Genomic DNA, 12,718 nt, shown 5'->3' on the forward strand with positions numbered 1-12,718 from the left:
AATTGCAGGCAGGCAGCAGAAGTAGCCTGCAGTACTGCACTCTCACCACTGTGCCACCTCGGCTCTTAGACTTCTGCCTCTCCGATGGTACACCCTGCCTGTGGGATGAATGTTAGTTGTCCCAAGGTGCTTTTTCAAGAGGCAACTGGATGTTCTGGGTTTTCTTTGAAGACATTTCTCTTCTCACCCAAGAAGCTTCTTCAGCTCTGACTGGATGGTGGGGAATAGAAGGATTTATACTCCTTGCAGACAGCTGGTCATTTGCATCCTTTCAGTTAGTTGTTGAGGCCACTTGAAGGTTTATCTGAGTCCTCAGGGTCACCTGAGTGGTGCAAATGGAAACTGCTGAAACTTCTTGGAAACTGCTGAAAGGATCTGTGTTGTAGACTGGAGACAGATGATGTTGTATCCCTCTGTCGAGCGAGGGCTGTTCAGTTTTGACATAGATGGCTTTTTTGATGCCACAGATGAAACGCCAAGTGGCCTCAACGACCCTCTAAAAAGGAGGCAAATGACCAGCTGTCTGCCAGGAGTATCAGTCCTTCCATTCCCCACCATCCAGTTGGAGCTGAAGAAGCTCCTTGGATGAGAAGCGAAATGCCTTCAAGGAAAAACAAAGAAAAAAATGCACCTTGGGACAACCCTGCCCTGGCTGATGTAGACTCTCCATAGAAACTCCACTCGGTCACATTTGCTCTGCGCCAGCATCTATTCCTCCCGTAGCGGGAAACTGATTATTGAAAATTGAATTCCAGTTTTTCTAACTCGGGAGGTGTGGAAGAGTCTCAGGAGAAGAGCGCAATTGGGATGGTTGGCTTGCTGCTCTCCCTCCTTTCCTCCGTTTCGTTCCCTCTGGATCTCTCCGCCCACCAAGACGCCTTGATCCTGGCTGGGAATTTGCTGGCAGGTAAGAAAAATATTTAATTTTCACTTATGGGTTTTAAATAACTGTGAAACATTATCATCTTCTTATTGTTTCTTCTTCTTCTATCTATCTATCATCTATCTATCTATCTTCTATCTATTCTGTTCTTATTTCTATTTTCTATCTTCTACTATCTTCTAACAAAAAATATATATTTGTGTTGTATTTGTGCTGATAAATAAAAATATGGTTTTCTGCCTGGATGGTCCTCTGTGATGAGCCGAATGACAGAAAGGGGGAGTAGTGAGCTCCCTCCCATATTTGGGCATACCAGGGGTTGTAACACAAATACATACATACATACATACATACATACATACATACATACATATGTATTTACATATATTGTTAGATTGATCTATATCTATCTAGATTATTTCATAATAATACAAACTCAACTTTTTACTTTTACATAATAATAAAAACTATTATTTTATAATCATACAAACTCCACTTTTTACTTTTACATAATAATGAAAACTATTGCTTTATAATCATATAAACTAACTGTTTTACATGATAATAAACATTATTTTATAATAATGCAAACTCAACTTTTTACTTTTACATAATAATATAAACTGAAACGCAATAGGGTTTCCTGCCTAAGCAGGGGGTTGGACTAGAAGACCTCCAAGGTCCCTTTTAACTGTTGTTATTCTGTTCTAGCCATTTCTCTAACAAGAAATCTACCTGGTCATCGGTAAAAAAGTTAGCTATTTGGATTTTTAAGTGCCGTTTGTTCTTTCAGCCACTGCCTCCAAATGTTTGCAAAACCCCTGGATGCACAATGAGGACGAAGCCAACGTTCCTGCTGCTAAACAGGAGGACTCGTGGGCGGCCCTCTCAGACCGGACGCTTGCCCTGTTGGTCGATCACCTGTTTTCCCATTTGCTGAAGATCGTTAATATTTGTTCCCACATATTGGATGATGTTGTTCCTGGCCCAACATTAAAGGTATGCTTGTTGTCTGTCGGTGACCAATGCTGGCTTGTTTTTAAGGGGAGCATAAGACTTTGTTACCCTTGACTTATAACAGTTTATTTAGTGACTGTTCGAAGTGACAGTAGAGTATTCTTTATTGGCCAAGGGTGATTGGACACAAATGGAATTATAAATTGGAATAGATCAGAATTAGAAAATAGAATAGAATAATAGAATAGAATAAAAATATGAATAGAATTAGAATTAGAATAGTTACAAAATTAGAATAATAGCATAGAATAGAATTAGAAGAATAGAATAGGAATGGAATGGAATAGAACAGAACAGAACAACAGGAAACAGAATAGAATAGAATAGAACAGGAAACAGAATAGAATAGAATTCAATTCTTTATTGGCCAAGTGTGATTGGACACAAGGAATTTGTCTTTGGTGCATAAGCTCTCAGTATACATAAAAGCTATAAGTGATAAATCAAGATCATAGTCATTATGAAAATACATTCCTCATAAATCATAAGATACAACACTTAGTGATAGAATCAGCATAAATTGTACTAGGCAACTAAATAAAACAATATTAATTGTAAAGATACAAGCAGCATGGGTACAGTCATAAGAGGGAGGTGATAGGAAAATGAGAAGAATAATATTAATACAGCCTTACTAAATATTTTGACAGTATTGTGGGAATTAGTTGTTTAGCAAAGTGATGGCATTTGGGGGGAAACTGTCCTTGTGTCTAGTTGTTCTGGTGTGCAGTGCCCTATAGCAGCGATGGTGAACCTTTTTTGGCTCGCGTGCCACAAGTGGGGGGAGCGCAGGGGGGTCGTGTGCGGGCGTGCCGCACCCATAATGCAACGCGCGACCCCCCCATTTTTACATGCTTTTTTCACCCTCCCCAGGCTCCAGAGGCTTTATAGGAGCCTGGGGAGGGCGAAAAGAGCCTCCCTCCCCCCCCCCCCGAGGCCCTCCGGAGGCTTCAGGGACCGTCCGGAGGCTTCCCATAAGCCTTCGGAACGCTTAAAACCACCCTCCGAGCAAAGTGGAAGTGACTTCCAGTTTGCTCGGAGGGTGGTTTTAAGCGTTCCGATGGCTTCAGGGAAGCCTCCGGACGGTCCCTGAAGCCTCCGGGGCGGGGGGCAGGGGAGGCTCTTTTCGCCCTCCCCAGGCTCCTATAAAGCCTCTGGAGCCTGGGGAAGGCGAAAAATAGCTTTTAAAAAGGTGAACACAGCTGGCCAGCGCTCGCATGCAAGCTGGCCAGCTGACAGGGCAGCTCCTCGTGTGCCCTGACAAATGGCTCCGCGTGCTATAGGTCGCCACCACTGCCCTATACTGTCTTTTTGAGGGTAGGAGTTGAAACAATTGCAGGGGCTCCACACTGACTTGGAGGCAAAAGAGAATGGCTACTGTGGCCATTGTTTGGTCAGTAGGGAAGTCCTGGTCATTTAGGGCATGCTGGCAGAGTATCAGAATAACAAAGAGTTGGAAGGGACCTTGAAGGTCTTCTAGTCCAGCCCTCTGCTCAAGCAGGAAACCCTATGCCTTTTCAGACAGGTGCCTATCCAGTCTCTTTTTAAAACCTCCAGTGATGGAGAAGGGAGGGAGGAAGGAAAGCAGGCTAGCAGAATTACAGAATAACAGAGCTGGAAGGGACCTTGGAGGTCTTCTAGTCCAACCCCATGCTCAAGCAGGAGACCTAATGCCATTTCAGACAGGTGACTGTCCAGTCTTTTCTTAAAAAAACTCCAGGGATGAAGCACCCACAACTTCCAAACTTTGCCCCACCCGAAAGGAATGGCTAATTCAGAGGTGGTACTCAGCCGGTTTGGAGAGGTTTGGGCGAACCGGTAGAGGACATTTTGAGTAGTTCGGAGAACTGGCAAATAACACCTCTAGTTGGCCGCCCCGCCCCTAACCGTTCCCTGTCCTAGATTCCCTTGTTTATTAGCTCAGCTAATTCACGCACCAGGGCGGATTGCCACGCCCAAGCGGAGCTAAAAAAAAAACAGCTCAGATCACCAGCGCTGACACCAGGGATGTGTGTGTGTCTTTTGAATGCTGCGCATGGCCCGAGCACAAGCACGTGTGCGAAGTGCACTCTCATAGAACCGGCAGGAAAAGATTTGGAATCCCACCACTGGGCTAATTGACAGGAAGGCAGTGAGGTTGATGGGTTTTTTTCTTTAAAGTTTTCTGTTTTTCCAGGCGACGTTACCGTCTCTCACCAACCCACCTTCGCTGAGTCCAATTCGGCGCAAAGGGAAAGAAAAAGAAGTTGCGGACCAAACCACAGTCGCCATAAGCCCTAAAAAGACAAGTGAAAACAGCCCAGGTTCGGAGAGCGATGGGATAAAAATCTAATCAATTTTTTTTTTTTTTTAACGAAAGGGTTGACTATTAATAGAAGGCTCTTTAGAACAGTTCCAGCAGAGCTGGCTGGGGAATTCTGGGAGTTGAAGTCCACAAGTCTTAAAAGTTGCCAAGTTTGAACACCCCTGACTCAATGAGTGGTAGCTCACTTAATGACTGTAAAGATCGATGGACAAGCCACATTTGCTTAACCAGATTTGCCGATTTATGGCAAGGGAACAATGACAGCTTTAACAACGGTGGCAAGGAAGGTTGTAAGAATAGGACAAATGTCTCGCTTCACAACATATCTCTCTTTAATGACTTACATTTTGGGGCTCCGTTGTTTCATGACCCAACTTAGGTAACATCATGAGTGCTAGAAGGGACCGGGGGGATGGCAGAGAAGAGGATGAGGAGGACTGTGGGGTCCTTGGTGCTCTCTGAGCTTGGTGGTTTTTCTTGCAGACGTTTCATGACCCAAGTACCATATTTTCCGGAGTATAAGACGCACCGGAATATAAGACGCACCAAGATTTTGAAGACACAAATTTTTTAAAAACGTTTTTGCACTCTGCAGACCTCCCCAAAACAGCCCACTTTTTGAAAACGGCCCGTTTTTCGCTCATTTCTGCCCTCCCCAGCCCCCAAGAGCTCTCTGAAAGCCTCTTAAAGGCTATGCATGGCCATTTTGGTGAAGGGGCGGGGCTTCAGGAAGCAGAAAATCCTGTATTCATTGTATCAGACGCACCCAGATTTTCAGCCTTTGGGGGGGGGGGGGAAAGGTGCGTCTTATACTCTGAAAATTACGGTAGGTTACATCACCAGTGCTAGAAGTAGGACTACCTGCATAGAGAAACTCTCAAAGGTTTAATGTTATTAAATAATTTCTCTTCTCTCTGCTTTGATTCATAAGCTCCCAGGCCAAATGACACTTCAAGCTCCACTCTGCCAAGTAAATCCTCCTCCACTCTGGGCAACTTCTATCATCTCCCGTCGTATCTCAAGCTCTACGACGTTTTGAAGGCCACCTACACCAACTACAAGGTATTTTTGGTATCAAACTACATTTCCTGAGCAATCCGTGCCATGCGACAAAAACCCCTTTTAATTGACTGTGAATTCTGCTCATTTGCATCCAGCAAAGTCTTTCAAGGGAGGATTTACAGTCACAGACCTTCTCCGGCTTGGAGGGCTGCCAGGCCGAGATCTGCAGAACTTGGCAAGGAATCCCGAAGAGTCATGAACCAATGAAGCGAACTAATTGTCTCCTGCAAACTCCACTCCCCATTCGCTCCTCTTTTATTTCCTCTGGGAGGGGCCATTCATCATCCACCTTACTCCCGAGTCGACCCCTGTTCTTTAGCTCTTCCCTTTGTCTGGCAGCTCTGCGCATGCGCACACTGGGAACAGGCTCCAGCTGTTCTTCTGCCCCACTAATGTCTGACTCTGAAGGCAGCTGATAACTGGCATAGGGCATTGTCTGGGTATTTATTTGTAAGGGGAACATGTCTGGACCAAACGTAATTTCTAAAGTTGGATTTTCCCCCTTACCAGAGGGAGCCCCCTTGTGGAGTACTGTGAAGCTGTTACAATGGCAACTCCACTGCGCTGTACAGTAGAAGCCATTTTAAGGCACAACAGACTGTAGTTCTTAACAGAAGACACATCCCAAGGAGTGTTAGGGTGTCTTACCCATACAGTATTTTTTTCCAGAGAGTAAATCATTTGTGTACCAAGTTTCGTTGAAATTGCTTGAGGTTTTCCAGAGATATGTTGGAACACACCCACACAGAGCCACTTATATATAGATAGATAGATTTAAGACTCAGATTCGAAAGCAGAAGGGGGAACCATATGGTCCCTTCATGACTCATGGACTTCAACTCCCAGAATTCCCGAGCCAGCATGTTTCCCCTCCATCCCCTTGCCATCATTCTGCTGAACACCTAATTCCCACAGCAATTGGCTCAGGCCTAAAGATATTTACCCATGGAGTAGTGCTGTACTGCCATTATCCTTCTCATCTTTCTTCTCCTTTTGGTATCTATGATTTATCACTTGTATCTTAGGATTAATGATTGTAACTATGTTATGTGACCTATCCCTTCGTTGTTTTGTATGGACGCTGAGAGCTTCTGCCCTGGAGGCAAATTCTTTGTATGTCTAATCACACTTGGACAATAAAGAATTCCTCTTTCTTTCTTTCTTTCTTTCTTTCTTTCTTTCTTTCTTTCTTTCTTTCTTTCTTTCTTTCTTTCTTTCTTCTTTCTTTCTCTCTCTCTCTCTCTCTCTCTCTCTCTCCTCTTTCTTTCATTCTTTTTCTTTCTTCCTCTCTCCTTCCCTTTCTTTCATTCTTTTTCTTTCTTCCTCTCTCCTTCTCTTTCTTTCATTTCCTTCCTTCCTTCCTTCCTTCCTTCCTTCCTTCCTTCCTTCCTTCCTTCCTTCCTTTAGGTTACACTCGATCTCCAAAACATCAATGAAAAGTTTGGGGGATTCCTGAGATCAGCTTTGGACGTTCTGTCTCAGATCTTAGAACTGGCAACTCTGCAAGACATCGGAAAGGTGGGTTCATGCTGGCTTAAAAATGTTTTTAAATGTCTCTAAGCCAGAGCGATTAGAGGAACATCCGAAAGCATAGGTAAAGGTAAAGTTTCCCCTCGCACATCTGTGCTAGTCGTTCCTGACTCTAGGGGGCGGTGCTCATCTCCCTTTCAAAGCCAAAGAGCCAGCGCTGTCCGAAGACGTCTCCGTGGTCATGTGGCCGGCATGACTCAACACCGAAGGCGCACGGAACGCTGTTCCCTTCCCACCAAAGGTGGCTCCTATTTTTTCTACTTGCATTTTTACGTGCTTTCGAACTTCTCGGTTGGCAGAAGCTCTGGGACAAGGAACGGGAGCTCACTCCGTTACGCGGCGCTAGGGATTCGAACCGCCAACCTTTGCAGATCGACAAGCTCAGCGTCTTAGCCACTGAGCCACCGCGTATTAATACATTAATTCATGGTAATTAATGTAGATGTTACTCGTTTAGAGCTTTGAATTCAGCTCCCAGGGCTTTTGCAGTGGGGCAAATAGGAAGAAGGTGTGTTAGCAACTATTTTCGCCACCGTGCATTATTTATAAAAAAAAAATAAGTGAAAAAACAACCGGTGCATCTGGCCATCAAAACACTCTGCTAGCGCCATTCAGTTGCCTAGACTCCATTCCACAAGGGATGATGGGATTGTTAAATGAAGATGATGTTCAGTGCTTCCTGGGCAATCCCCAACTCTGTCTTTCTGTTTTTAGTACGTGGAAGAAATTCTGTGTTACCTGAAATCCTGTTTCAACAAAGAACCAGTCATGGCAACTGTGTGTGTTCAGCAGGTAAGAATGTTTAAAACGTGTGTGCGCGCACCTTTCTCAGGGAAGAGTTCTCCCTTGAGTCAGCTGCCGGGCACGATCCATCTAAATGGATTACTTTAATCCCTCCCAGTAGAATTGAACCCAAATTTGACCCAACTGTCTGGTAGAGGCCTCACTTCAAAATAGGGTCTGTTTATGACAAACAGCATGCAGAGGGGGGGGGGGAGAGAGAGGGAGAGGGGGAGGGAGGGAAAAAGGGAGGGAGAAAGAGAGAGATATGAAGAGGGAGAGGGAGAGAGAAAGGGAGAGAGGGGGGAGAGAGGGAGAAAGAGAAAGGAGAGAGGGAAAGAAGAAAAGGGAGAGAGAAAGAGAGCGAGGGAGAGAGAAAGGGTGAGAAAGAGGGACAGAAAGCGAGGGAGAGAGAGGAAGGAGAGAGAAATAAAGAGGGGGAGAGAGAGAATACACTGGAATGGGACAACTCACTGTGGGACAATTCAACAATTCCCTTCAATTATTTAAAATAATGTTTAAAATATTTTAATTTTTGTCGTTCACGTTTCATTTTGTCCTTTCTTTGGCACCCTTTCTTTAATGATTCTATTCCATTATATAGGGTAACTCTTGCGGGGCGAGTTGGACATGGCTAGTTGGTCACAATTTGGTTGGAGTTCAGCATCACTACAAATCAAATGGTAGCCTTCAGACAGAGGATATGCACTGACTGATCTACACATTTCATCTCAATAAAGCATCAGCAGATAGCTGAGAGAGAGAGAGAGATGATAGAAGGAGAGGGAAAGAGACAGATGATAGATATAGATTAGGTAGGTAGATACAGACAGATGAGAGATAGAGAAAGAAAGAAAGAAAGAGAGGAAGAGAGACAGATGAGAGAGAGAGAAAGATCATTGGATATATATATATATATATATATATATATATATATATATATATATATATATATATATATGCATGTATGTATATGTATATGTAATATACATATACATATATATACATATAAATATACATATATACATATATGTGTTGTATTTGTGCTGATAAATAAATAAAGGGAGACTAGTGTAGATCTATTTCAAGCTATTTAGCTCTCATCAGCTAGCCATACCCTTACTGGGATTTGAACCTGGGCTGTGTTACATATTAGGCAGATTTGTTAGCCACTAAGCCACAGGCTCTTCTCCTTATCAGCTGAGCCAGGGAAATAGGTATGTATTTGTGTTACAACCTTTGGTATGCCCAAATATGGGAAGGAGCTCACTACTCCCCCTTTCTGTCCTTTGGCTCATTACACACACACACAGTATATACACACACATACATACATACATATACATATACATACATACCCCCAAGCTCAGAGAGCACCAAGGACCCTGCAGTCCTCCTCCCTCCTCCCCCGCTCCTTCATGCCTTCTCCTCCTCCTCCATTCTTCTTCCTTCCCCTCCTCCTCCTCCATGACTCCTCCTCCATTCTTTCTCCCCCTCTTCCTCCTCCCTCTCTTTCTCCTCCTCCATTCTTCCTTCTTCTTCCTCTCTTTCCTTCCCTTCCCTTCTCGTTCAGAGATCACTGTGATTTTCACGTAGCTGCTTCTTTTTGCCTTCCCCAGTTACTCAAGACCTTGTTCGGCACCAACCTGGCCTCTCAGTTTGACAGCTGGTCTTCCAACTCCTGCCGAGCTCAGGGGAAATGCCAGCGCTTGGGCTCCTCCAACTTACGGCCAGGCCTTTACCACTGTTGCTTCATGGCTCCTTACACCCAGTTCACCCAGGCCTTGGCCGACGCAAGTTTGAGGAATATGATGCAGGCTGACCAGGAACGGGACACCTCGGGGTGAGAGCTGCTTTTTCTCCTTCTAAACCAGGCCCCAGTTTGCCATCGGGTCTAGATAACGATTGAAATACAGGTGGTCCTCGACTTACGACAGTTCACTTAGTGACTGTTCAAAGTTACAGCGGGGAAAAACATTTTTCACTCTTACGACTTTTCCAGCATCCCCTGCAGTGATTGAAAATTCGGACACTTGGCAACCGGTTCCTATTTATGACGGGAGCTGGCGTCCCAACGTCCGGCGATCCCCTTTTGCGGCCTTCCCGCCAAGCAAAGTCGGCGGGGCAGGCCGGATTCACTTAACAACCGGGTGACTAACATATCCATGGCAGCGATTCACTCAACAACGGAGGCAACAGCAGTCGTAGCGTGGGGCAAATTAACAAAGTGTCTTGTACTGCGAGAAATAGGGTATTCTCTGCTTTGAAAAGAAAACAAACCCTTTTAAGGGAAGCAGAAATTAAAAATTGCACTGCAGCGAGACTTTAAGATGTTGGGATTATAAAGGTTTTGTGGCTGTTTTTATGCCAAAAGTTTTAAGATACCTAGAGGTGATTTGTGAAGACGGCGTACAAATGCTGCTTCACTTTTTCGTTCATCTTAAAAGCATATCTTAAGTCTGGGATGCAGGACCTGTTGCACGGATTAATTTAATCTCTTTCCGAGGCTTGCAAGATTCGTTGATAGCAGACTAAAAGAAATAAAATGAAAAAAAGTGGCAGTGGTTATTAACCTACAGCAGGGGTCGGCAACCTTAAATACTCAAAGAGATATTTGGACCCCTGTTTCCCACAGAAAAGAAAACACCGGGAGCTACAAAATGCTTCCCATGCCTATTTCCTGAGCGGCCACAAAACTAGTATATGTCGCTCAGGGGTGTCCAAACTTGGCAACTTTAAGACTTGTGGACTTCAACTCCCAGAATTCCCCAGCCAGCTCTGCTGGCTGGGGAATTCTGGTAGTTGAAGTCCACAAGTCTTAAAGTTGCCAAGTTTGGACACCCCTGATATAGTTGAATTAAAGTTTCTGTTTTCTTGTGAAACTTTTGTTTTCTTGGATTTATCCATGGTTGGTCTACTGGGGGTTGAAAAGCTCAAGAAATCACGTTCCAACCGGTGTCGCACATCGACGGGTGTAACGCATATTTTGAGCAAGAGGGAGCCGCAGCAGAGGGGTAAAAGAGCCACATGTGGCTCCAGAGCTGCAGATTGCTGACTCCTGACCTAGAGCCACGTTGGCGAGCCTATGGCATGCGTGGGTGGTTTGGGGCTGTTTCTTGGGCCATTTTCAGGCCGTTTTTGGCCTGAAAAACTGCCTGAAAATGCCCCCCAAACCAGCCTGAAAAATGGCCCAGAAAGCGGTCCGAAAAATGGCCTGAAAACAGCCCCCCAAAATAGCCCAAAAACAGGCATGTGCACGCTGGCCAGCTGGTCTTCGGGTTTCCAGTTCTCCGGCGTGCGTAAATGCACGCGCATGCATGCACGTTCCAATTTCGGCACGAAAAAGTTTGCCATCACTGATCTAGCCCGTGTGATGCTTTAGGCAGGGACGTGTTTCAAATGGCGGAAACCGAAAGAGATGGTTAGGAAATGTGAAGTATGAATAAAAATAAACCAAGCCAGACCTAGTCCAGAGTTGCTTCGTTGTTGAACGAAGACATTTGCCTCACGCCTGGCAGAAGCTGCTCCTGTCAGCCCAGTTCCCCCTAAAGTGGCTTTATTGTTGTGCGAATCACGGGCGCTAATCCTCACCCGGTATTAATATTTGCTTTTCATAGCTGGTTTGACATATTGCAAAAGGTTTCCGCGCAGCTGAAAACTGGCACCGCGAACATGGCCAAGCACCGTGCCGACAAGGTAGAGATCAAAAGCACATGTTGTTTGCTGTATTATTATTATTATTATTAGTAGTAGTAGTAGTAGTAGTATTAGTATTATTAGTATTATTAGTATTATTTTTAAAAAAGATAAGTGTAAAGAGAAATACGTCAAATATTTATCTGGGGCAGGGTATTTTTCTTTAACTGTAGGCAATTTTAAGACTTGTTGCAAGGGTGAGCTGCTGGGGGAATCGCAGGGGTTCGGGAGAACCTCTAGCTAAGATTCTGTGCAGTTCGGAGAATCCTCAAATCCCACTCCTGGTCGGCCCCGCCCACCCTGCCCCTCCCCTCCCAGGAGTCCCCACGCGGTGTGTTTTGGATGCAGGCCACACGCAGAGGTTCGGGGGAGGCGAAAAACGGGCCTACCGGAAGTTCGGAAAGTTTGGAAACAGGCCCATTTCCAGCCTCCAGAGCCTGGGGAGGCTGTTTTCGCCCTCCTGGAGGCTCGAGAAAACCCTCCGGAGCCCAGGGAGGGCAAAAACGCCCCCCCCCCTCCCGCCATGGTGCAGGAGGCCGACTAGGCCACACCTACCATGGCCACGCCCACCCAGCAACGGGGCAGAGAACCCCTTGCTAAAATTTTTGAAGCCCACCCTTGTACTTGTGGAGTTCAACTCCCATAATTCCCCAGCCAGCTATGCTGGTTAAAACTGGCTGATGAATTCTGGGGGTTGAAATCCACACATCTTAAAAGGTGCCAGGTTTGGAGACCACACACACACACACACACACACACAAACACGGCCTAGAGTCCTGAAACAAATTATTGTGAACCTCACCACTCAATATTGTCCGTGCAACTGAGAGTCAAATTCCTGTATGCCCCCTGGGCATCCCCCCCCCCTTGCCACCTCCAAGGGGGTTTCCTGCATTCTAAGCAACTTAGAACTGAGGAGAAATTTCCTGACCGTTAGAACAATTAATCAGTGGAACAATTTGCCACCAGAAGTTGTGAATGCTCCAACACCGGGAGTTCTTAAGAAGAGATTGGACAACCATGTGTCTGAAATGGCATAGGGTTTCCTGCCTGAGCAGGGGGTTGGACTAGAAGACCTCCAAAGGTCCCTTCCAACTCTTCCTTCCTAGTACGTATCTCTTCCCACTTATGACGATAACCATGTTGCTTGTATCTTTAAAATGTATATTGTTTCATTTATTTCCAAGTATAATTTGATTGCTTAATAGTAACCTATGACTATCACTAAGTGTTGTACCTTATGATTCTTGATCAATGTATTCTATTTTGTTTTTCTTTATGTACACTGAGAGCATCTGCACCAAAGACAAATTCCTTACGTGTCCAATCACACTTGGCCAATAAAGAATTCTATTCTGTTCTATTATTCTGTTAATATCTGCCAGCTGGAATCCCTTGCTAAACTTATAACACCTTGCTGATAATCCTTGTTTTCTAGACTACAT

The 12,718-nt window shown here is 45.0% G+C and overlaps 1 protein-coding gene across 2 annotated transcripts in view; it reads left to right on the forward strand.

Moving 5' to 3' along the window:
* HTT (huntingtin) overlaps positions 1 to 12,718 on the forward strand; it is a 105,732-nt gene that overhangs the window by 37,976 nt on the left and 55,038 nt on the right. For both annotated transcript variants that reach the window (XM_081958922.1, XM_081958923.1), the window contains 8 exons: positions 756 to 907; positions 1,677 to 1,882; positions 4,077 to 4,203; positions 5,137 to 5,267; positions 6,675 to 6,785; positions 7,512 to 7,589; positions 9,197 to 9,420; positions 11,195 to 11,273. In XM_081958922.1, the coding sequence (XP_081815048.1) occupies positions 756 to 907; positions 1,677 to 1,882; positions 4,077 to 4,203; positions 5,137 to 5,267; positions 6,675 to 6,785; positions 7,512 to 7,589; positions 9,197 to 9,420; positions 11,195 to 11,273 (1,108 nt within the window). The remainder of the gene's footprint in view (positions 1 to 755; positions 908 to 1,676; positions 1,883 to 4,076; positions 4,204 to 5,136; positions 5,268 to 6,674; positions 6,786 to 7,511; positions 7,590 to 9,196; positions 9,421 to 11,194; positions 11,274 to 12,718) is intronic.

Source organism: Natrix helvetica, assembly GCF_964273705.1.
Source record: "Natrix helvetica genome assembly, chromosome: 7".
Lineage (NCBI taxonomy): Eukaryota > Metazoa > Chordata > Lepidosauria > Squamata > Natricidae > Natrix > Natrix helvetica.